At 40.2% G+C, this 25,289-nt stretch overlaps 1 protein-coding gene and 1 long non-coding RNA gene across 7 annotated transcripts in view; one reads left to right on the top strand and one right to left on the bottom strand.

Annotated features, from left to right (window-relative positions):
- The window catches only part of GLCCI1 (glucocorticoid induced 1), a 120,450-nt gene extending 115,380 nt beyond the window's left edge, over positions 1 to 5,070 (bottom strand). For 5 of the 6 annotated variants that reach the window (XM_009452644.5, XM_009452643.5, XM_009452645.5 and 2 more), the window contains exon 1: positions 4,067 to 4,653. In XM_009452644.5, the coding sequence (XP_009450919.3) occupies positions 4,067 to 4,520 (454 nt within the window). In that variant the 5' untranslated portion in view covers positions 4,521 to 4,653. Of the gene's footprint in view, positions 1 to 4,066 lie in introns of all 6 variants that reach the window. The other variant, XM_518970.9, reaches the window with a different exon arrangement.
- LOC104007108 (uncharacterized) lies at positions 3,959 to 23,987 on the top strand. Its single transcript, XR_010158336.1, has 5 exons — positions 3,959 to 4,102; positions 15,247 to 15,345; positions 20,298 to 20,511; positions 23,118 to 23,155; positions 23,410 to 23,987. It is a non-coding gene; the product is annotated as an uncharacterized LOC104007108 (long non-coding RNA).
- Positions 23,988 to 25,289: the final 1,302 nt, after the last annotated feature.

Genomic DNA, 25,289 nt, shown 5'->3' with positions numbered 1-25,289 from the left:
GTATTCCATTGAGCACAGCATAAAAATGACTTAAAAAGATAAATTTAAGGAAAAGAGAAAAACTGAAAGCAAATGAATGAACACAGGCAAACATATATTACATGCAGTTAACATTATATTTGCATTATCTTTTAGAATAGAATCATAACTTCTTTATGTATAAAACAATGAGGCTCTCAAGATACTCATGAAAAAGTCTAATCAAATTTCACTCTAGAGTTAGCAATCTGGTAGAGTATTAGGCCTAAATAAACCTGATATGTTAAATCAGGAACTAACATATGCTATTTTTCATAACAGGGGCTATATAAATTACAAGCTCTTCCATGTTTTTGTTATCAGATTTGGTACACTTAAAAATAAGCTGTATTCTCCATCCAGAGTATTCTAAATATGACTGTTTTTACATCTTTTAGAACTTATAATTAATCCTAATGCTCTATCTTTACAAAACACACACACACGCGCGCGCGCGCACAAAGATTTGCATTTCCTACTTACTATCTTGGACAGTAAAACTGTATTTGTTCTATGTTTAAATCCATGGGTTCTGCTCTGTGAGGTTTCAAAAAGAAGCAACTTTATTATATTTTCTTTTGGTTGTTACTAATGATTTTAGCTTAAAGATCATTAATTTTAACACTAACATCCTGCTTTTTCTCATTTGAGTTGCTCTATTTATCTCAAAGGTAGACTTTATGTATTACCATTACAAAAAAATAACTATTTGCATAATACTTTATGATTTTACGTCTATTACAAACACATCACAGGGAGCCTGAGGATTCATTCAGCAGCCTGTCATTCACCACTGCAAGACCCTTCAGAACCAAACAAGAGGGAGGATGACATTTTACTAATGGCAAAAGTACAGGAATGAATGTAAATAACAAACCTCGAAGTTTTAAAAATACAAAAGAAAAAAAACAAGCAAAAAGAGGATGATCCATGAGCACAAACAAAACAGTTTCAATTTGTAAAACTCCATGTCTGCTATATATACAGCAAGGTATTTGGCAATTTATGTATTTCTATTATGGTAACCATTTAAATTATTTAAAACTATGCTACAAAAATAAAGGAAATTACCATTTTTTCCTGGGTTGTATAAATTAATATTATAATAATATTAAAATTGACTATTCCTATTTATAGAATTCAGCTTTTCCTCAGCCTTGTGAAACAATCTGAATATCAATTCTCTATTACTCTAGCCTTAGCCCTACAAATATTCACATTAAGAATGCTTAAGACGCAGATAATGATATAATTTATTTAGAAATTGTGTTGTTTCATAATTTTTTGGTAAAAGAATCATAAAAAAAATTTTAAGCTTCCATATTTTCTCCTATAATCATCACTCCAGATGAAATGCATGAAATACTGAATGCTCAGTTATGTCACCTTTAGTCGAAATGCCCATAGCCCTTGCAGCTTTTCATAAACAATATGCCTTTATACTATATACCTACCCCTTGAGCCATCAACTACTTAATGCTTTCAAGTGTAGTTTCAAACGCAGTTTTACCACCCTCTTGCGCACACACACACACCCACATACACTGAAGTGTGCAGAAAAAGGAGGAGGTGGAGAGCAGAGGAAGAAATGGAGCACGTTGTTGTTTTTCATTCATGCAGTATAGTGATGTCAGTGTCTGCAGCAGCAGTGGCAGCGGCAGGAACCTTGACCAGTGCAGGCTAAAATCCACTCAAGTCAGAACCTTACGGCATTCAAAAGAAACTGAGAAGATAATCATTCGAAAAATTAAATCAACTGTTCAGATCATGGATTTTAAATGGCTAAGGAAACAGAACAGATTAGTAGGACAGTTTTAATTTGGGTAGTGGGGGTAAAAGGCGGGACATGGAGAAGTAACATAGGAGTAATATAATCAGGGAACTGGGGGCACAGAAGCTCGCATTCAAAAATCACTGCAATGTAAGAAACTGACAAAACCACCTGGTGTTTAAAACAGCAGAAAAACATCTTTAGCAAAGAAAGCCCTTGCATTCCCAACACAAGCTCTCTGACACTGCAAATCTGTCTGCTGCACAACCAGACTCAGAAAAGTGTTTTCATCATGATTGCATTAAAATCGCATTAAACTCGGATGTGCCACACTACAACAAAGGAGAATAGTTTAAGCCAGATCACAAATTTTATTAAAACTGCTTGATGATGGAGCATGTAATTCCTAAGCAATTAAGCCTTTTGAAGGATGCAGAAAAACAAGTTGTACTATTATCCGTTGTAAGATGTTAGTGTTTATATACAAAAGGGGAGGAGGTACTAGATGGCCATTATGTTGTTGCAGCAATTGCCGAAACTTCTCTTACTCACACCCACAAGACCCTCTGTACACAATCTGCAATGCTTATTTTATGCCTCTTAGTCCCTACAAGAAAATCCCAAAACTCAATTTGTGCACTGTTGAAGCGAAATCACTAAAAAATTTATGTAACTGTTTTCTGTTCGTTCTGTTACTTCTCATTTCATACAGTTCTAGAAAATGTGCAAAGGAGTTGCATATGGCATTAATCTGTTAGAAAATGGTGGCCTTTTCTATAAAATACAGCCAAAGATGTGTGTTCAGTTGTGGTCATTATTAGGGCGATCACGTTGTTTTCATTCATTCATTCAGGATTTGCTGGAGGATGTCAGTTTCTGCAGCAGCTGGCTTGACCTGGGGGAGGAGTGGAGGAGCATATTCCTCCCAATGCATACAGATTACAGGATGTATTTCTTGGTGCTCATGTACTCATCCCACTGCACTACATCCTACACTGGTTCACCATCAAGTGGTCAGAAAACAAGTGCGTTAGCAACATGCTAATTACGGGTCTGAAATATTAAAACAAAAACACCAAGACTGCAATGTATCATAATGCAGACAGCCACTTTCTCCAACTCTAACACCTTCATCAAGAAAACTCCACTAAAAAAAAAATCCACATACCACATAAACAATGTACAGACTTTGACAGTGTTTCCCTTCCAAGCAGAGATTTTTCCACCCAGTATGATCTGTTCCCTCCACAATGCAGCAGCAGCATCTGTAGCTCTAGTTTGGTATCTAACAATATTAGCTATTCCACTCTCCCTTATGAGCTTTAAGTCCCTGTTTTGGCTAATCTTCCTTTTCTCCCCCAGGGCTCAACTAAATCATGCACTGTGTCCCTAGACATAAACAAAACCAAAGCAAAACAGAAAACACTAAGGGAAACCCACAGCATCCACCAGCTCACCATTACCTTTGACACCTAACAAAAAAAGAAACTTGAGATCCTCGAACAGCTCAACTGAACTGTTAAGTGTACTTAAAAATGGAAGGAAAAAAACGAACACGTTCCACAAATAAGTTTTCAGAAATTTACCATGAAAATCTCCGGTAGAGCACAAACAGTGCAGGAGTGCTCTGATGCATGAATATATAAAGGGGAGGGGGAGAAAGAGAGGGAGAGAGAGAGGCGGGGTGGCGGGGGGGTGGGGGAGAGGGAGAGAGGGAGGACTGAGGGAAAAAACCGTATACACTTCAATTGTACATTCAAAACTGTCCCCTCTCGCAGATCTCATTACATCCAGCCGATATCCTTACATCGAAACTAATGCCACCAACCCTCTAAAAAATAAAAAATTATCCCGGTAGTTACAGGCACGTTAGGAACTTTGCAGAAAAGCACAAAGAGACTGTAGAGATTACAACCACCACCTTATCCGCTGCTGAAGAGTTTGTGTGCGTGTTAAGTGTTTCGCCCAGCTTCTCCTTCCCCGGCTACAAACAGCAAACACACGAATGAGCTAGCCAGCTCTTAAACTGAAAAACCTCTCGAAGCAGGCGAGTGATGGAAGAGAGAATCTGAGGGGCGGCATGAGGGTCAAATAAAAGTTGCTTTTCAGTTCGCTCCTCCAAGCCCCACAGCGACCGCAGGGGGGTGAGATTCCCAAAGCCACTTTCACACCTTCGATAATGCACTAGCAAAGAGAAGCCCGAAGAGGCTGAAGTTTCCACGGAGGGCACCGTCGGGGAGACGCAGCCCGGGAGGACGGGAGGGTTGGGCTCGCTACCTCTGCACACGGGCGAGCCGGGGCTCCGTCTCTCAGGTGAGCTGCTCCTCCGGTGGCTCTCTGGGGACCGTCTCGGGCGGCCCTTGGCCCGCGGCGCCTGGTCGGCCGGGGCTGCAGCCGCCGGCGGCGTCGGGCTGGACGGGCTGGGGCCGCGGGCCGCGCCGGGCCCCGGGAGGCTGCCCAGCGAGGCGGCGGCAGCGGCGACGGGCGGGCGCGTGGGACTGTGCTGGCTGCCCCGCAAGAGCTGGTAGGGCACCGTGGCGCGGATGGGCTGCAGCAGCCGGCCGGCTCCCGCAGCCGGGGCGCAGCCCACGCCGCCGCCGCCCGCACCGTTCCCGCTCCCGGCGGCGGCGACGGCTGGCGGGGACCCCGCGGCGCTGCGCCTCATCCTCTGCGACGGGGGATGAGGGGTCTGAGAGGAACTGGAGGAGGAGGAGGAGGAGGCAGTGGACATGGTGGCTCTGCGGGCCCTGGACGCCGCCGGCCGACACGGAGGCGCGGGGCGGGAGGCGCGCGAGCGTGTGGGAGCCGGCGCGATAGTGCGTGCGAGTGTGTAAGGGGGAGGGGCGGGGGTATCGCTGTGGGGGAGGAGTCTCGGGGCTCCCCCTCCCCAACGCACACCCCCGCCGCCTCGGCGAGGGGGGGAGGGGAAGGCTGCGAAAACAAACGTCCAACGGCCGCAACCGCCCGGCTGGGCTCGGTGTGGCGGTCACGGCCGGGGCCGCAAGGAGCCCGGAGCCGCCGCCGCCACCGCTCCAGGCATCGCGCTGACAGGGCAACGGCCCGGATCACGCAGCCCCGAGGGCCGCTCGCAGCCTTCTCCTCAGCCCTCGCGGGGCTGCACGCACGGGAGAACCCGGCAGCTGCAAGGAGGGCCGGGACCCCTGCTTCTGGGGACCAGGGTAAAGAGAAAGGGCCTCGAGGTGCTGGCGCTCCTCGGAGTCCGCGCCACCGCAAACGCCGCCGCCGCCGCTTCTACCCACTCCTCACTCCGAATGGCAACTAATTCGCCCCAGCCGCACCCCGCCCCCGGCACCGCCTCCCAGCGCCCAGGACCCGGCAGCTGCCGCAGCGAGCATTTCCATTGGCTTAGGCGCTCCCCACCAGAACTCGAGTGATTGGTTCTGGAGTAGGAGTGAGCGAAGCAGTGTCCAATGACAATGGTGCCTCCTACTTTGAAGGCGGGGCGTGAGGGGTGGCGGCGTGGGGTGGGGGCTGTGCGCGCAGGGAGGAGCGTAAAAGTTGACAGCCTTGAGGTAAGTGCGAGACTAGGAAAGTGGGACTGTGTGTGTCCTGCGCGTGTCCCGACACCCCCAGACACGCAAACGCCCCGCTAGGCAGGTTGCAGGGGCTCCACCCTCCTGGGCCGTCTGTATGACTTGAGACAGAGGACACAGGAGGCAAAATTTAATTTGCAAGTACACCTGCATCCGGTGGGATGTTTTAGTTAGAACCAGAAGACTGGATCTCTTCCCCTCTAATTTTAGTAAGCTGAGTTTTCGTGACCAGTAGCCTTATTAATCAAAAGAACTTCTGGTGATCAGGAGAAATGTCTGGAACCTGGATTGAACAAAGTAAAATACTTTTACAGCCTAACATTTGTAGTTATGCAGTGAAAAGAGATTATCAAATTCTATGTTCCAAGACAATAACACTGAATAGCAGGGGTCAACAAGGAATTTTATGTCATTACACCATCAGTTAGATATATTAATGAAGGGCGCCCCTGCCTTTTCCGAAGCAGATAGCTTCTTGGGAGGAATAAATACCAGATGTAATGTAATAATCCATTGTGGTAAATTTGTTTTTTATTCTGTAATGAAACTGAAAGGGTACAAAGATTTTGGATGACTATCACAAACATAAATTTACCCCACAGTAAACCAAGGTTTTAAACCTTAATCAGGAGCAATTAATGTAAGGATCTTCATCGGATAACTTTCATTAATTTTCAAGAGGTTAAAAGAGAAGCAGAATGTCAAATTGGTCTGCTCGTGGTGTCTGCCCACACTGACAAGCTTCCTCTGATTTCAGGCACTATATGCAGGGGTCACTTTCACGTACAGGAGCCATCCTTCTTTTCTTCCTTGTGTGTTCAGACGAGAAAGCATACTAGGTTCAGTAAAAAAATTGATGAAACTCAATAAAAATACAAAAATTTCATGCAGTACTTCATCCAAGTAAAACTAGTGATAGTTCCTCAGTTTACCACATATTATAATAATAGCTAACATTTATTCACCATGTGCCAGCCGCTATTCTAAGAACATTATGTGTGTTAATTCATTCAGTCCTCATATAATCCACAAGGTAGATACTATTGTTATCCTTACTGTGGTCTCAGTTGTGGCATAAATAAGCTGTCTTGCCTGAGATCACATAGTTAGTATATGGGGAGCTAAAAATTTCACCCAGACAGACTGGCTCAAGAGTCTGAGGAAGCCCTCTGCTATAGTAACTGGCAGCTCAAAGCTGTGGGGTACATAATTTGTAGAGTATTTACAATGGCCCACAAATCTCATCTATGAGATAAGTCCCCATCAGTTCAAAGGAAATTTTACAAATGAAGACAGACCACTACTTTTTTTTTGTTTTCCAGACTAACATATATTTTAATTATGAATAAAAACTTTACTCTTTCAAATATTATATAAATGGCCTATCTCATTAATTTAAAAACTGCATTATTTTGTGTGTAAAAAGAATGATAAATGATTTCTTTTCAGTGACTTTTTTCAGAATAGCAAGAACAAAAAATCTGACAGATTAAAAATATGTAAAGCTGGCTAGGTGCGGTGGCTCACGCCTGTAATCCCAGCTCCTTGGGAGGCCAAGGCAGACGGATCACTTGAGCTCAGGATTTTGAAACCAGTCTGGGCAACATGGCAAAACCCCATCTCTACTAAAAATGTAAAAATACTAGCTGGACGCGGTTAGGGAGGCTGAGGTGGGAGGATCACCTGAGCCCAAAAGGCCGGGAGATCAAGGCTGCAGTGAGCCTTGATCACACCACTGCACTCCAGCTTGGGTGACAGAATGACACCCTGTCTCAAAAAAAAAAAAAAAAAAAAGAAGAAGAAGAAGAAGAAAAAAAGTTAAGATTTTTCTTTTACATGCTGGTAAATTTCTGAGTTGTTGCTTTGATTACAGCATAGTTGCATTATAGAAATGTCATCTCTAGCTACTCCTAAATATATTTATGGAACAACTTCAACACATTAGGTTACAATAATTCTAAATTTATTCTAGGTCACAATCACAATGATCAATACCTAATTTGGATCTAAAACAACATACCTAGTCATATTTTAAGGACTTTCTGTGTTTGTTCAAATCTACCACAGCTGACTTAGACATCTAAAGCAAATCTAAATAACTCACACAGAGAAACAGAGAATTAGTATGATCTTAAAATACTATTTTCAGTTACTAGTAAGTCATTATGACCAATCTAGAAGCTCAGTCATTTCTCTTTGCTATAGAAACCTTGGTTGTCTCTTAAACCTTTATTCTCACGAAGTAAGTACTGATCTTCATATTTAAGGAATACAGGCTTCAAACAAATCAAAGGTGGCCTAAAATAAATTAAACTCAGTGCCTGCTTTCAAATGTCCATTTGTTGAGTTCTTGATAATATTTTATTCTTATTGAGGATAAAGTAAGCTCCAAGGATATATAGAAGCTTTAAGAAAATGTTCTGAGTAAATTGGAAACCCCCTAGAATGAGATGTGGATTGCTAGGCTAGAAGAGCGTTGTTATGCTACTATGCTAGCTATGGGGTAGTTAGGCCTAGTGCCGATTTTCCACACTGGTTGAATGTAAGTGTAACAATCTCTGAAAATCTTATATAAGACTTAATGTTAACATTGACCTCTTACTATGTTGTCCTGTGTAAAGAAGACAAAATTGAAGGCACAATTTGGTGGCATGAGAAATACTTCTGTTTCAGTAGCCCCATGCCGTGGCTATCTGTGGGACAAGGATCTGCCATTAGCTAATCTGAGGTAGAATTCTGTTCTACTTACTTCTTAGTGCAAATATGGTAATAGACTACATTTTAGGTTAAATTAAAACTTGGAATCATTGGTTACATGCGATTTATACACAGCCCCATGTGGAGAGATCATAAGATGAAGAAGCCACAGAGCCCACAGAGCTACCAAAACCTTCCTCTTCTAGCTCCATCTGGGTTTGCCTGGCTGAGCATCCAAGGCCCATCCAAATCTGAGAGGCAGTCCAGGCTGTCAGTATTTGCAATGAGGTCATGGCTGGGAGAGAACACTAAACAGATCTGCACTGATGTTCATCTTAAGCTGATTAAACTCTCTTGTAGATTGATTCCTAATAGCAACAACAACAAAAAAGCCTTGACTGAATTTTTGTCCCTGGCAGATGCTTAAATTAAACTCCTTACTGCTTGTGACAGCCTACGTGCACCTTTGCACTAGGTGTTCCCTCTGCCTGAAAGGTTCTTGCCCAGATATCCACATGGCTTGCTCACTCATTTCCATCAGGTCTTTACTCAAATGTCACCACCTTTATGATGACAGCTTTCCTGAACACTTTTTTAAAAATTGTAAGCACCCCTCGGCTTTTCCTGCTCTTTATCCTACTCTTTTTCCAGAGTACTTATCAGCATCCAAACCATAATATATTATAATTATTTTTTGTTTTGTCTGTCTAGAATAGAACAGCCATGAAGTGAAGACTTTTTATCAGTTTTATAACTGCTGAATCTCTACAACAGTGCTTAGTATATGGTAGATGATCAATAAATATTTGTTTAATGTTGTTAAGAGTGGCAAATTTTAGCCAGTGTTTATCTTATGAACTAAAACTAGTGCTTTTCCTCAGGAAAAAAAATCTAACCGGTGTATCTCTGCTATAAAAGCATAGTCGCAGAGTAGAAAAATATCTGATGTGGCTACTGTAAACCACACAGATATTTGTATTGAAGCTGCCATTCAAAAAGATAGAATACCTTGCATTATGGTTGTTAGACCTACTGGCTCCTGGAGGCTCATCAGAGGACGAAAATGGAAAATGGGGGCCAGGCATATTCCCAACTACTGGCAAGGCTGAGGCAGAGGACCGCTTGAGCCCAGTAGTTTGAGGTTACAGTGAGCTATGATTGTGCCACTGCACTACAGCCTGGGTGACAGAGTGGGAACCTATCTCCAAAAGAAGGAAAATAGAATTGGCAATGGAGAAAAGGCATTGAAAAAAAAAGGACAACTGAAATAAACAGAGAAAACTGAAGAGGATCACTTAAGGAGTGACATCTGCTGATTGGTATTTAGTTCTATCTCACTATTAAGAAGAGCTGTTCTCAAGAGGCCTGTGTAAAGGAACTGAAAATAAATGATAATTAAGTAGACAAGACTATTATATGTAAATAATGAAAACTTTGTTTCTAAAAGAAGTTCAGAAGAAGCAATAGTAATAGATATTTTATTTTTAACTGGTAAGGTCATCCAGAATAAGTGTACAGTTATTTCTCAAAAATAGAAAACAGTAATGAAAACCACTGGTTTTTCAGATTTTCATCTCCATAGCAGCTCCAATTGCCAACTATGATGCCAGTGGCACCTCCAATGCATCTTAAGCTGATGCATAATACTCTCACCATGTAACTAAAAGACTATATTGTATAAAGTCAGCACATTCACAGGTAAAACTTGGGGGCCAAAGGACTATAAATATTCTCTTTCCATGCTGTGACATTCTATTTGTTTTAGTCCCAAATAGAGTGTTCATAATACCTGAAAGCAATAGTAGTCCTATGAAGGGAATATGTTTGATTATCATAATGTTATTTTTTTTATTGAGAGTTTAAAGTCATTAAAGTATGTCATAGGTTTCTTACTATGTGGCCAAATCTTATTTTTTGCCACATGAGTAAGTGTGTTGAGGGACTGTTGTTAGGGTGCCGTCAATTCATCAGCAGTGCTGGACTAAAGAAGTTTCTTTTTATTATTTTAAACTTTTTGAAACACAATTTTCAGAGTGCCCTACTCAGCATCTTATTGAAAAGGTCCATATTAATGCCCCTAATAAGGCTAAATGCGGGCTTAGTAGCAACAATACTAGCATCAAGCCATAGCAACTCCTTATCAGGTTACTTATTGAATGTTTTTGAAGTGTCAGACACTGTTTTACACTCAGTGGGGTTTACCTGTTCTCACACTTTGGTAAATAGGAGTAAAAAGATATGCCGACAAAGCTAAAGCCATATCTACAGATTTGCCTTACATAAAAAGGATGTAAATAGAGTATTATTGAAGTGAGGGAAAGGAAAGCTCACTTGAGAAAAGGCTTCAGGAAGAAGAGTATGAAGAAGTCATATAGGTAGGAATGCACAAAACCAGGCAGAAGATGATTGAACAGTTTGCCTTTGGCTGATGGTTAATGGAAGATAAGTCTTAGCCTGTTGATGACAGGTCATGAAGGCCCTTGGTTGCCAGGTAAGGTCTGCACTTTATTGGATATGCAGTGAGGAGCTGTTGAAGATTCTTGAATGGGTGGAGAGAACGTGAGTGGAGCTGTGCTTTATGAAGATTAATGCAAGAATAGCTTAAAGCATGAATTAGAAATTGATGGTTGGAAGATGATGTAGAAGGTTTACAGGATACTCCACATTAGTTTAGGTGGCATGAGTCAGGGGAATGACAAAGGACATGGAGAGTGAAATAAGGTGAAAGTCATGCTCCTTCTCAGCTGATGATCATGTGGACTTTGAAAAGAGAACGCCAGACAGTTCTGAAGATTCAAGCTTGGATGCCTGAGAAGATAGTCATGGCTTTAACACAAACAAGGCAGCTAAGGGAAGGAGGAGGTTTGGTGAAAAGATAATGAGTTCAGCTATAAATAAAATAACCAGAGAATATCCAAACAGAGACAGCTTTTAAACGACAGTGAAGTTGAGAAGACAAGAGATATAGATTTGGGGGCTATCCATGTCCATATGGTAGCTGAAGCCATGGTCACAAAGGAGAAAAGCATAGAAATGAAAAGGTGAAAAACAAAATTGTGAAAATTTATACATGAGTCATGGAGGGATAAGTAAAAAACAAAACAAAACAACAACAACAACAAAATGAAAGAAAACAATACTAGAAAAGAAGGCAGGGCAGAAGTACTCCTTAAAGTAGAGCTCAGGGTCTCAGAAAATAAGTTTGGTAGCTGCTTCGTGGGTCATCTGACAAACTAATATCCCTCTTCTCTGAGAACCAATCCTCCCCCAGCACATAGAGGGTTTGGGCCTGACAGCTATGTACGTACCAAATAACCTTGCCCCTCTGGCCATGGTTGATTTCACCCGAGTTCAACAACTGACTAAAGCTGGGCCAATTAAATTTTCTCCTTTGGGAATCTGAAATTAAGAAATAAAATATTTTTCTATAAAGAATTGTGCATAGAGTGGCCATTTTCTGTCATGGGCACAGAGAAGCAGAGGAAACCTGCCTTCTGAGAGAAAAGAATGAAGTGACTTACAGAAAGAAGGAGAAATCACACCAGGTGACCAGAAAGAGGGAGAGAGTCTGAGAGGAAGTTCACTTTCCCGTGATGATTATTTTGTTTCTTATGCATTTTATTCAATCCTCCAAAACCACCCCAACTCCAGACCCATTCCTGCTGATGCATCTCCACTACAGTCCCACCATCAAATCTATGATTTTTTCAACATTTGGATCAATTTCTTTTTCCTTTCTGTACAGGTAATACATGTTCTCCTTTCCTATCGAAAGCCATCTCCTCCACTTCTGATTTAAATTCTGACCCTCTTGTCTCTCAGGGACTTCATTTCTGCAGTTATTATCTCCATCTTCTTCATCATCAAATTATTGATTTTTCCCGGTAATGTTTGAACATGCTGTTATGCCAACATTTACTTTAAAAGGCAAAACAAAGATTCTTCTGCCATCCCTTTCCATCTGTGGTCCAAATTCTTTGATCTTGTCACAGCAACAGTTCTTGACAGAGATGTCTACATGTTACTTCTGATATCCTATTTAATCCTATTAATCTACTATTTTCCTGTTTAGTCTATTCCAATCTGGCTTCATGCCACTGAAAACTGCTAATCAATATCAACTGCCTCCATATTGCCAGACCCAGTGGATATTTCTGGGACCTCTTCCTATTCCAGCTTTTAGCAGTTTTCCACATCGCTGGTCAGGCTCAGTTCTTTAAAAAAATCTCTTCTATAGGAGTCCGGGACACTGTACTCACCTGTTCTGTTTCCTACTTCTCTAACCACTACTGCTCAGTGCTCTTCAGGTTCTTCCTCCTCTAGTTCCCTCTAAAAATTGGGCTCTATTCTCTGCTTGCTTCTCTATAAACTCACCTTCTTGGTAATCTTAGACATTCCTATGGCTTTAAATACTGCAAAATGCTGGCAACTCCTAAATGAAACTCTCCAGCCCAGACATTTCCTCCAAGATTCATATTTGTATATCCAGTTGCCTGCTTGATACGTCAAGTCCCCATGAATACTTGAAGTGAATGTGTCTAAAATGGGCCTAAAATCTTAATTTCCATATTCCTGCTTTCTCTTAACCTCTGAGAAAATTGTCCCCATTTTTTCCCCATTTCAGCAAATGGTTTCACCATCTATCCAGTTATTCCAAACAATAAACCTAGACAATATTTTTGATTTCTCATTTTTCTCCCCACCATCGCCCCCTCCAACCCATCAGCTAGTCCTCTCATTTGTTCTTAATAAATGGATGTCTAATCCATCCACTTCTATCTCTTCTGCTATTACATTAAGTCAAACTACTGTCATCTCTTACCTAATCTATTGCTGCAGCTACTCAACTTGTCTCCCACCTTCTACTCTTGCCTTCTTTAATTTAGTTTCTACTTATTAGTCAGGGTAAACTTGGAAATATGTTGAGCCACATTTCCTGCTTAAAAATGTTGAGTGTCGGGCGGGCGCAGTGGCTCACACCTGTAATCCCAGCATTTTGGGAGGCCAAGGCAGGTGGATCACGAGGTCAAGAGATCGAGACCATCCTGGCCAACATGGTGAAATCCCGTCTCTACTAAAAATACAAAAATTAGCTGGGCATGGTGGCACGTGCCTATAGTCCAGCTACTCGGGAGGCTGAGGCAGGAGAATCGCTTGAACCAGGGAGGTGGAGGTTGCAGTGAGCCAAGATCATGCCACTGCCCTCCAGCCTGGCAACAGAGTGAGACTTCATCTCAAAGAAAAAAAAAAAAGGTTTGGTGTCTTCCAATAACTTTGCAATGAAATCCAAATTCCTTAAAATAGCTTAAAAGGCCTGACCTGGCCTGACTACTTTTGCTCTACTCTTCTCCTCCCCTTTTCAGTTCCAGCCACAATGCCTCCTTTCACTTCCCCTGAAACACTCCTGTATGGCCTGCATACAGGTGTATCCTCAGCCTAAATCACTTCTACCTCCCTGCTCCTCAATTCCCTTGAAATGCCATGTCTTAGAATGTCCTTCCTGAGTCCTCACCCATCACTAATAACCTATAATAATCTATCATTCAGTTTTTTCCATCTATTTTGCTCATTAAATGTTGTCAATACACATTTGTTTACCTCCTAATGGCAAGTCTTTCCTACTAGATTGTAAAGTCTCTAGAGGCAGCGACCTTGTTTGTCTCTTCTGTTCACTACTTGATCACTTAACACCTATGTAGTTCCTAGGATATACCACGTGTTCAATAATTACTTGTTATAACTTTACTTATTGCCGATGGCTTCATCGTTCATTATTCCAGTCCTTGTACAGTCCTACTATACTTTCTGTGGGAGAGTTTCCTATAGTCTTATACTCAGATCCCTTTTGTCATGTCAATAATTTGAGTAGGTTTCTGCTGTTATATCAAATGACCACTAATTGATGCAGCTTTTAAAAGGACAAGGTGATCAGCAATGTCACATGCTGCTGAATGGGAAAGCAGGTTAAGAGCTAAGCAAAAAGCACTGGATCTCATCACTGATCATCTTCAAGCCAATAGTGTCCATAAAATATGGCCCAATCGAAGCCAGATTACAACTAAGTTAACAAGATGGGTACGAAGGTAGATGCATCAATGCAGAATATTCCTTTTAAGAGTGTAACAGTTAAAATAAGGCATGATATAAAATGGGATCTTGGGGTTGAGCAGAGCCAAAGAAAGTACGTGTTAGTCTAGTTTAAAAGAAAAGACAGGCCAGGTGCGGTGGCTCACGCCTGTAATCCCAACACTTTGGGGGGGCAAGGCGGGCAGATCATCTGAGGTCGGGAGTTTGAGACCAGCCTGACCAACATGGAGAAACCTGATCTCTACTAAAAATACAAAAGTAGCCGGGCGTGGTGGCCCATGCTGTAATCCCAGCTACTTGGGAGGCTGAGTCAGGAGAATCACTTGAACCCGGGAGGCGGAGATTGTGGTTAGCCAAGATCACACCATTGCACTCTGTCTCAAAAAAAAAGAAAAAAGAAAAGAGAAAATATTCCTATTGATATACCCATAAGCCAAAGAAGCCGAAGGAGAAAAAAATCAAGAAGCGTTTGAATGGGGAGGAAGATTAATAGATTTAGTTTCCATTAGCATTAAAGGATTTGATCAAGAGCACAACATTGACAAAAAGGCACAATGTTTCCCCTTCTACTACAGGAAGGAAGGAGGATAAGAGGTCAAAAGTAAGACAGAGTTTTGGATTGAGCAAAGGGAGGTTGAGTGTGGCCACTTCAGAAGGTAGCAAAGTCATCTACAAACCAATTGTCAAGGAGAAGATCAGAATCTCTTGAAAGACTTTTCTGAACCATACTTCCAACCCTTCATTCCATCCCTTACCTCCCTGCCCAAGACTTGTTTTCCACTACCACCATAGCAGACACTCACTGCTACAAAAGGCCACAGTGGCTGATGAAGTGTGCCTTACTTCTCAGATGGCGCTATGGTTTGAATGTTTGTCCTTTCCAAAACTCACGTTGAACTTTTTTTTCTTTCTTTCTGCCCCCACCCCCTCATGTTGAAATTTAATTGTCATTGTAATAGTATTAAGAGGTGGCACCTTTAAGTGGTGATTAGGTAATGAGGACTCTGCCCTTATGAATGGATTATTGCCATTATCATGGGAGTGGGTTCACTATTGCAGGTGGGGGTTCACCCCCCTTATTCATTCTCTCTCTCTCTCTCTTTCTTTTTGCTCTTCCAGCATGTGACACCTTCTGCCATGAGATGATGCTACAAGAAGAATCTCACCGACTGCTGGCACCTTGATACTGGACTTCACAGCCTCCAGAATTGTGAGCCAGTAAGTTTCTGTTCATTATAAATTACCCAGTCTGTGGTATCATTATAAATTACCCAGCCCATGGTATTCTGTTACAGCAGCACAAAACAAATTAATACAGGTAGGGTGGAGTAGAAAACAGTGCAATCAGTGGAGAGTAAGATAGTCAGAAGTGAATATAGGGTTGAAGAGCTCTGGCGTCATGAGGAATATGAAAAGGAAACAAAACTGTATTTTCCAAATGTGTCAGATCATCAGGCATATCTGGGTCCCTTGCTAAAAACACAGATTTCAGTCCCCTTTCCTGGAGAGTCTAATTCAGCTGGTCTGCTGGTGGGAGGGTTAGGATTGTATAATTTTTAACAAGTTCCTCAGGTGATCTTTATGATCAGGCAAATTTGCGCAACAGTAGATATGAAATAAATGAAAGTTTACCAAGTATAATTTCAGGCCCAAAATATTATCTCCATTTTCAGCCAAATACATAGAAACATTGATACCTGACATCAATTCATGGAAATTACCAAAAGAAAACAGCTTTTAAAATTCTACCTGTAGAATTTTTTAAAAAAAATCTAAGAGGTCTACTCATTTTACATGATTGGTATCTAATTCTATGGTTCCAAATAATCTACAGTGGTGTTTAAAAATATAAGACTAGGTTATAGATTTTTTTTATTGTAGCAAATTTCATTGAGGAAAAGGGAAATGGACCTGACTAGCTAACAGTTATTATTTATAATATAATAATGAGTCAGATATTTTAAAGCCTGTTCTGCTTCTAGTTTGCTTAGCTCCCAGATTAATAAACTAACATAGTAAAATATAAGAATGCAACTTGATCTTATCCATTCCTAACATATTTAAACAAAATCTTGAGCACACTAGCAGTACAGCAGCTGAGAATAGATATGGGTCCTTGAAAAATTTATTTCCATTTCCTCCTAGAAAAAGTGATTTGTATTGATACACAATAGTCGCAGCCCAAACTGCTTTCTGGGACCACAAAGCCCCTCTAATTTGTACCAGTTTTTCTCCATTCTAGTTGATCCTGACCATCAGGTATAAATTAGTGCTAAATCAATATTAGCCGATACTTCCCCAGGTGTGGGAAGTGAGGAAACCTGATCACATGAACAAACACAACCCTTCCTGGCTACATTTAAAATAAGGTGGTTATTATTATACCGTGCGGGAAAAAGAATTTTTTTGTTGTTTGTTTTTTACTCAATCTTATGCCATCTCAATTTGTATTAACTTGATATAGTGATATCAGTCATCAGTTAGAATCCATTTTTAGTTATAGATTCCCTATCAACCTTCACACTTTTTTTCATTCTTTCATGGGGCCTCCTCTTCCCCTTCCAACTTCTTCTCACCCCCAGCCATGCCATGTATCTTGCCCCACACCCTTTTTCATTTCTAGCACTACTTACTGAAGTGGTTGAGTGGAGGAGCCCAGGGGAGCAGGTTTACATACCTGCTTTAATTGCTCACCTTGGGCGGAGCAGTGTCCTAAATAAACTTTAGTTTTGCCACAGCATCATTACTCAACAAAGTATTTTTACAAGTGTCACTTAATAATACAAAAATAAATAAGGCAGTTAAACTTGTTATTGAGGAAAGAAGCTTTAGCTGCCCACTTTCCGTACTCAGGGTCCAATCTTGCTTCACTTGTTCTTAGGAAACTCTTCAGGAGTTTTCTTTAAAGAAAATCAGTTAGAGCATAAGTGCTGTGAGCCAGGTCTAAGTAGCTTTACCCTTGAAAGGATTAGTTCCTTTGTTAATTATCAATAACAAGGAATTTTGTCATTTTTCTCAATACCTTCCAGTCGTAACTACTCATAGTGTAACTATGTACTCAATGGTTTCATAAATATCAAAACATATATGTGTAGTACTTAGTCACAGATGGGAAGAGAAACAAATGTTCCAAATTCCAAGGAAATGATGTGACTCTGCATGATTTTTTCCCAATATCCTGGGTTTTACAGAAACTTCACAGAACTTTTAAAAGCGCTTTCAGATCTATGACTTTTTTGTATCACCACAACAATTCTGTGATGTTAGAACATGTATGCTGTCTCCATTTGACAGATGGGGAAATGGAGGCCCACAACCTTGGCTGGGGTCACAGATAGCACATGAGAGACTAGAAGTAGAAGCCAGGTCTTCTGATTCCTTCACTATAAAAATTGGGTGACTTTTTTCCCCAGTGCTTTTTCTTCACTATAAAAATTCCCTCTGTAGCAAGAGCCAGGGATGTAATTGAGAGGCATGGATCTTTTCCACGTTGGTCTCTGAAAGACCTGTGAGCTAATAGTATATGCAAGAGAGGACACTTACTGGCTAAGAGATTGATTACCTACATTCAAGGCAACCCGATGATGCACCCTGATAAGAGAAGGGCCTGTCTAAAGGTCCTAATTTGTTTTAAATATCCAGAGTTCCTGATAGGAAGGCAGGGTGTGGTAATTATATATCTAACTTTTGGCTAATTGTCTCCATATCCTCACCTTCACAGATGTCTTTCAAACATTGATAATTACAGCTTTCAGACTCAAAGCCTACAAATTCATAATCCATACAGATGACATACTAAAATCTACTCAAACTTGTAAGTCTGAAGACAATTTCAGCACTATTGGACTTACATTAAGAGAAAACTGCTTAAAAAGAGGTACCCTTTATTTCTATGTCATAGCTATACTTTACCACATAGATGTGTCATGGTTTCACCTTGATCTAAGGAAGTGCACATAAATTCATTTGCCTCTAAATGTAATCAAAATTAACAAAACAAGTAACAAAAAAGAAAGAGTGTATGGATAACACCATAGAAGTAAAACTGACTCAAATTAATGAAAGCAACTTGAAACAATGAAGGAGCTGCTTCTAAGTAAGATAAAGAATCAGAACCAAGAAATAAGTACAGCACAGAAAAGCAGTCATCCTTGTCATGATGGCCTACAAGTACAACCCGAGTTATTTACTTATATCATAGACCTTACATCATAAGTTCTTTTTAAGAATTCAAGCCAAGCATTGTGGCTCGCACCTGTAATCCCAACAACTTGGGAGGCTGAGGCAGGAGGGATCGCTTGAGACAAGAAGTTTGAGACCAGCCTGGGCAACATATTAAGATCCTGTGTCTAAAAAAATAATTTAAAAATTTGCCAAGCGTGGTGGTGCATGGCTATAGTCCCAGCTATTTGGGAGCCTGAGGCAGAATGATCACTTGAGTCCAGGAGTTTGAGGCTGCAATGAGCTATGATAGTGCCACTGCACTCCAGCCTGAGTGAGATCCCATGTCTGCAAAAAAACAAAATGAAAAGAAAGAAAGAAAGAAAGAAAAGAAAGAAAGAAAAAGAGAAGTTAAGAAAGAGAGAAAGAAATTAAAATAAGAATCCAGCAAGTTCTTGCTATAGTGGCATCAACATAACTATAAATAAGGTGTACTCTTACAACTTACACCACAATCTCTATCACTACCCAGAGCAATTATAATAAATCCTGCCTAATTTGGGGTCCCACAATTTAGGATGGTCTTACATTTAATAAAGAATTATGAATGTAGACGCTAGAAAAAGTCAGATGATTTAGCTTTATTTAGTTTGCAGAAGAAGTTCAAGAAGGGGTTAGTCATGGCCTTCAGGTATATTTAGTGCCATAGATATTGGTGTTTGGGGATTTTTCGTCATAGAAAGAATGTAAGGAAATTAGTTAAAGATTTAAGAGGAACAGGGTAAATAAAAGCATATGTTCAGCATTCACACTGCTATGCACTCTATGTATTTTATCTCATGGAATCTTCACAGATACCCTGCAAGACTGATAGAAACCAAGAATGAGGAGGTAGAAAAGTCAAGGTCAAAGTCAAAGGTCAAAGTCCTTTACCTGGTATTTGGTCTTAGGGTCTGTTTACTTCCAGAGTCTGTGCGACAGGACCAAGTCACTGTAATGCTACATTGGGCAGTGTTATGAAATCTTCTGCTCTCATTAAATTCAAGAATAGTTTCTAGAGACATATATCTAGGATAGTGATATAGTCCTATCTGAAAAATAGAAAAATGGACTATATTCCTCTGAGGCCACCTTCAGCCCTGCAATTTTAGATTAAAATTGAGATCAATAGAGCTTTAGTCCAAGGCTTTTACTGGGCACATTTTTTTAATCATTAAAGATCTGAGGCCTATAGCATGAGTAAGACTTTAGCTATTTATATTTCAAGTTTCCTCCACCTACTTAAATACCCAACATTAAGAAATTAGTCTAATAGAGTATATCCATATAATGGAATTTTGTGTTACTGTTAAAATTATGTGGAAGAAATTTTAATGACATAAGAAAATGCCAATGATATATTATCAAGTGAATTTGAAAAACCAGAAAAACCAAACTCAACTGTAAAGTATGTTTCTAATTGAATATAAATATATATTTACATATGCATATATAAAAACAACCGAGAGAACACATGCCAAAACATTAATAGTGGTTCCCTGTGGTTACTGGGATAAAGGGTGACTTTTATTTTCATCTCTGGGCTTCTTTACATTTTTCTAAACTGAACATGTCTACATATATTACTAGAAAGAATGCTTTGCACATACCACACATGTAAAATAATTTTCTGCAAAGGTTTTAAAATTTAGAATAGAATAACATTGTATTAGGAATGGAATTTTGTATAGAGTGAGGAAAAATTTATTAAATAGCATAGAGCCCATTGTTAGCAGCAAACTGTCACTCTGTCCAACACTGGAAATAAAATTAGCTTTTCTTATAATTTCTTTCTTTTTTCTGAGATAGGGTCTCACTCTGTTGCCCAGGCTGGAGTGCAGTGTCACAATCATGGCTCATTTCAACCTCTCTCTCTCAGGCTCAGGTGACCCTCCCACCCAGCCACCTGAGTAGCTGGGACAACAGGCATGCACCACCACACACCTGGCTAACTTTTGTATTTTTTGTAGAGATGGAATTTTGCCATGTTGCCTAAGCTGGCCTTGAACTCCCGACCTCAAGCAATCCTCCCGCCTCAGCCTCCCAAAGTGCTGGGATTACAGGTGTGAGCCACCACATCTGGCCATAATTTCTTATTATGCTAAACTATCATATACAACTACCAGAATCCTTTTAGCCCTTGCCTAAAACCCTCTACTCAGAAGGCACACAGAAGACACACAGGTAAGCACATGATACTATATGTATAAAATGAAGATAATAATCATACCTGGCTCATGGGGTTCTTAAATCTTAAGATGTAAATAAAATAATACTTTTAAAGCTAGGCCTAGCTCAGTGCCTGGAACATAGTAAGCACTCAATAAATGTTATCTTGGTAGTTATGTTCTTACTGTTAGCTAAAGAACAGAAAAATTCTGCAAAAAAAATCGTTGTTGATCTAAGAATTTCCTATCAGCCACCTGGCACACATACTTCATTTTAAAATAGTCTTGTAGTTAATGTAGATGGCATCTAAAGGAATCTTTGACACATTGTAATTATATAGCTCATTTCATTCTCCATACTTATCAAGGTTTTATTTATTTATTTATTTATTTTCAAGGTTTTAATGAGTAATGAAAACAGCAAATGAAGCCAAAATATAATTCAATTTTTTAAAATCATTTTTCCTATGTTTATATTATCAAAAATGTTTGCAATATCAATAAAATGTTAGAACTTTGTAATTACAATGTTATTTGAATTTTTATTTTTATGTAATTATTTATTTATTGGATTTGTCTCTCTGAAGATAATTTTTTATTTTTATTTGTGATTAAAAGCAGCTTTGAATTTAGCTATGTCCTTTACTATAATGCAAAGAAAAAGCACATCTACGTTCTTTGCAAATATCATTGTCCATTTGGACATGCGCGCACACACACACACACGCCCCACAGACTTGTCTCAATATATTTTATTTTCTATTTTTTTGAGACAGAGTCTCACTCTGTCACCTAGGCTGAAATGTGTTGGCATGATCTTTGCTCATTGCCATTTCCGCCTCCCAGGCTCAGGTGATCCTCCCATCTCAGCCTCCCTAGTAGCTGGGACCACAGATGCACACCACCATACTTGGCTAATTTTTTGTATTTTTGGTAGAGATGGGGTTTTACTATGTCGCCCAGGCTGATCTCAAACTCCTCAGCTCAAGTGATCTGTCTGCCTTGGCCTTCCAAAGTGTTAGGATTACAGGCATGAGCCACAGCACCTGACCTCAACATACTAAATCTACGTTTGGTGAAATTGGAATGGCTAAATGTCCCACGTTTTTTAAGGGAAATCATCTTAGTAGGGGGTCACATTTCTTGCTGAGGACACATTAACCTGATGATTTCAAAGAATATGGTTTGGGTCTGGCATCACATTTCAAGATCAAAAATACAAACCTCAGTTACCTAGTAAGTGAAAGATCTACAATTATAACTGATAAGAAAGTGGTTCAGAAATATGAGTAGGATTTTAAACATTTAAACTTGGACTTGTCTCCCACTCTAAGAAAAGAACTATTTTTATGGGGGGAGCAAAAAAACCCAGATGACTTAATGGCAAATGTTTTCCTAAACTGCAGAATAAGGGTGTCTTCTGCCAAAAGTAGTCATTTCAGAAATGCCGTTAGGGACTATACCTCACATATCAGCTCTGCTCCTTTCTATCTCATTCTTAGACCATCTTCTCAGAAGCCCTTGTATGTTTCCCTCTAGGACCATTCCTAATTAATGCCTTCTGTATTCCACCTCCTTTAAGGCTAGTCAAACTTTTTCTGCTTTTTCAGGAAAATGTTTGTTCTGGGTTATGTCAAGCCTTGCCCAGCCTCATTGATATGGTTTGGATCTGTGTCCCCACCAAATCTCATGTCAAACTGTAAATGTCGGAGGTGAGGCCTGGTGGGAGGTGATTGGATAAGGGGGCAATTTCTCATTGTTTGACACCATTCCCCTTGGTGCTGTCATTGTGATAGCGAAGTCTCATAATATTTGGTTGTTTAGAAGGGTGTGGCAGCTGGGCACAGTGGCTCACGCCTGTAATCCCAGGACTTTGGGAGACCAAGGTGGGCGGATCACCTGAGGTCAGGAAATCGAGACCAGCCTGGCCAACACGGTGAAACCCCATCTCTACTAAAAATTAGCTGGGCGTAGTGGCGAGTGCCTGTAATCCCAGCTACTCGGAAGGCTGAGACAGGAGAATCTCTTAAATCTGGGAGGCAGAGGTTGCAGTGAGCCAAGATCGTACCATTGCACTCCAGCCTGGGCAACAAGAGCAAAATTCCATCTCAAAAAAAAAAAAAAAAGTGTGTGGCACCTCCGCGCTATCTCTCTCTTCCTTCTGCTCTGGCCATGTGAAGTGCTTGCTTGCCCTTTGCTTTCTGCCATGATTGTAAGTTTCCTGAGGCCTCTCCAGAAGCTGAGCAGATGCCAGCATCATGCTTCCTGTACAGCCTGTGAAACTGTGAGCCAATTAAACCTCTTTTCTTTATAAATTACCCGGTCTTCAGTTCTTTACAGCAATGCAAGAATGGACTAATACACTCATCTAGCTTGTTTTCCAGCTAACAGGTTTATTTTTGGCCCAAGGAAGCAGGACACTGGGGAAGAGGGGGAGGAGCTCAGAGGTGGCTCAATAAACCATAATCATTTAGTACATAGCTGGGTAAACTGATTCCACCAATGATGATAGGGTCCCATACTTTCTTGCATAAGCTCAGTGTGATTCTTTAACTTAATCAAAATTTCACATTTTAAACATTTATTTTATGTTTCTTTCTGTTTCTATCACATGCTTTACAGATAATCCATTTTAAAGCGAGAAAACAAGATAATTCAAGGTAAAAATTCAAAGGGGAAAGGATGGGAGTCTATGAAAAGTTGTTCCCTTACCTTCTCCCACTTAGAGCTAATTTATATTTGACCAAGTAGTGGTTCCATGTATATATTCCAGGTAGCAGATTACTCCTGTGGATAAATAGGGGATAGCTCTTTCTCTTCCCTAGGGAAAAATGTATGACTCTAAATTTGTAAACCAGACAGGATCTGCTAATACGGGGCAGAATGTTAAAAAGAGGATGAATTTTGATTTCAGAAAATTTAGAAGAAAATGGATTTCTCAGGCAACTGAAGGAACATATTTGGATCTGTTAAGATGAAAGGAGACTTCAAGAGAACTGGACTTTGTGTTGGACAGGCTGTCTGTGACAGGGAAAAACCCCTTCTGAATGATTAGGGATGAATCAGTTAACTGGCTTGAGTTTCACATTCTTCATCTGTAAAATCTGGTGATTAGACTGGTCCAGCAAAAGATATAATGGGCAAAAGATATAATACACATAAATTGGAATGAATCTGCATTTTCCAAGCCTGATGACTTTATTAAAACTGAATTAAGTCACTAACTAGCAGCCTGAAGATGAAAGGAAAGAACTCAGTCATGCTTCTTAAGGTAAAAGGGCAGTCTAACTGAGAATTTTGTTATCTCTGAGGACAAATTACAAGGAGATAAAGACACTCAAGATCACAAGGAAGGCTTCTGCTCCCACTTAGAGACTGCAATGTAAGGTATGGAAACAGAATATTCTCTATAGAAACATACATGTTAAAATATGAACATTTTTGTTCTTATTTCAATCCAAAAATAAATAAATGAATTAAATGTCAAAGATATCCATTCTAATTTGGAACTTCTCTGTTCATAACCTATTATGCAGTGGGCGCTAAAAATCTGTTCATGGTATATGACTGAATATTGTCTATGAAATGTGGTGTTAAATAAATGCCACGGTTTATTTATTATAAGAAACTTTTTTACATTTTAACATCTCTGAAATGTGGATAAAACTTTATTTTATTTTACTTTATTTATTTCCGAGATGGAGTTTCGCTCTTGTCGCCCAGGCTGGAGTGCAACGGCAAGATCTTGGCTCACTGCAACCTCTGCCTCCCTGATTCAAGCGATTCTCCTGCCTCAGCCTCTCCAGTAGCTGGGATTACAGGCCCCTGCCACCACGCCTGGCTAATTTTTGTACTTTTAGTAGAGATGGGGTTTTACCATGTTGGCCAGGCTGGTCTCGAACTCCTGACCTCAGGTGATCCACCTGCCTCAGCCTCCCAAAGTGCTGGAATTACAAGTGTGAGCCATTGCGCCCGGCCCTGAAATGTGGATAAAATTTTAAATGAATGGCTTGTTGTTGTTTAATTGGCAGCATCTTTGTTCTTGGCATCACTTAAAATAATGGCACAATTTATGATGGTGTCTTAGATTTGATGAAGTATTTAATCAAATCATGAGGTATTTGATGAACTGTCTTCAATAGGGACATCATAGATGTTTTAATATTTGTGAATTATCTTAGGATAAACTGGAAAATGCTAAAGAAACATTCATTAGAACATCTGGTCTTGAGAGCAAAAAGGAAAAGCATTGTCAGGAGGAAGTTCTTGGGTAAAGACAGTGAGTTTAATGACATCCATAGTGACTTAGGTCTGGCATCTAACTCAGCTATGTCTTTCCTGCCTCACTCCCAAACCTCATAAAGCTGGGTCTAGTCAGTTTCAGTCCCTTTGTATTGTAGAATTCAATGACACACTGCAACCCCTGGAAAAGATTCATTTACCTTAATAATGTCCATAATAACAGATATAATACATTTTCTAGGCATTATATTTATCCAAGGTTTGACTATAAAAGGTCTTGTACTTTTAAAAGACCTATAGCCTCATAAGATTCATCTAAAGTAAATGCATTTTTTAAAACATAACTAAAGCATTTTTGTCACCCTATTTATATCAGCCCAAAACAGCATCAGTTCTTCAATACGGGCTTCAGAGATCTTAAGTTAAAGGACAGAGTAGTCAATTAGTTAGTACTATGGAAGATTTAAACCCAAAACTTATTGTTTTAAAAAGATGAATATATATACACACACATATCATATATAGGTATGTAGATAAGGCTTGGAAGGGTGT

This window comes from Pan troglodytes, chromosome 6 (genome assembly GCF_028858775.2).
Source record: "Pan troglodytes isolate AG18354 chromosome 6, NHGRI_mPanTro3-v2.0_pri, whole genome shotgun sequence".
Lineage (NCBI taxonomy): Eukaryota > Metazoa > Chordata > Mammalia > Primates > Hominidae > Pan > Pan troglodytes.
Note: the sequence above shows the minus strand (reverse complement) of the source record. Positions and strands in the feature narration are given on the sequence as shown.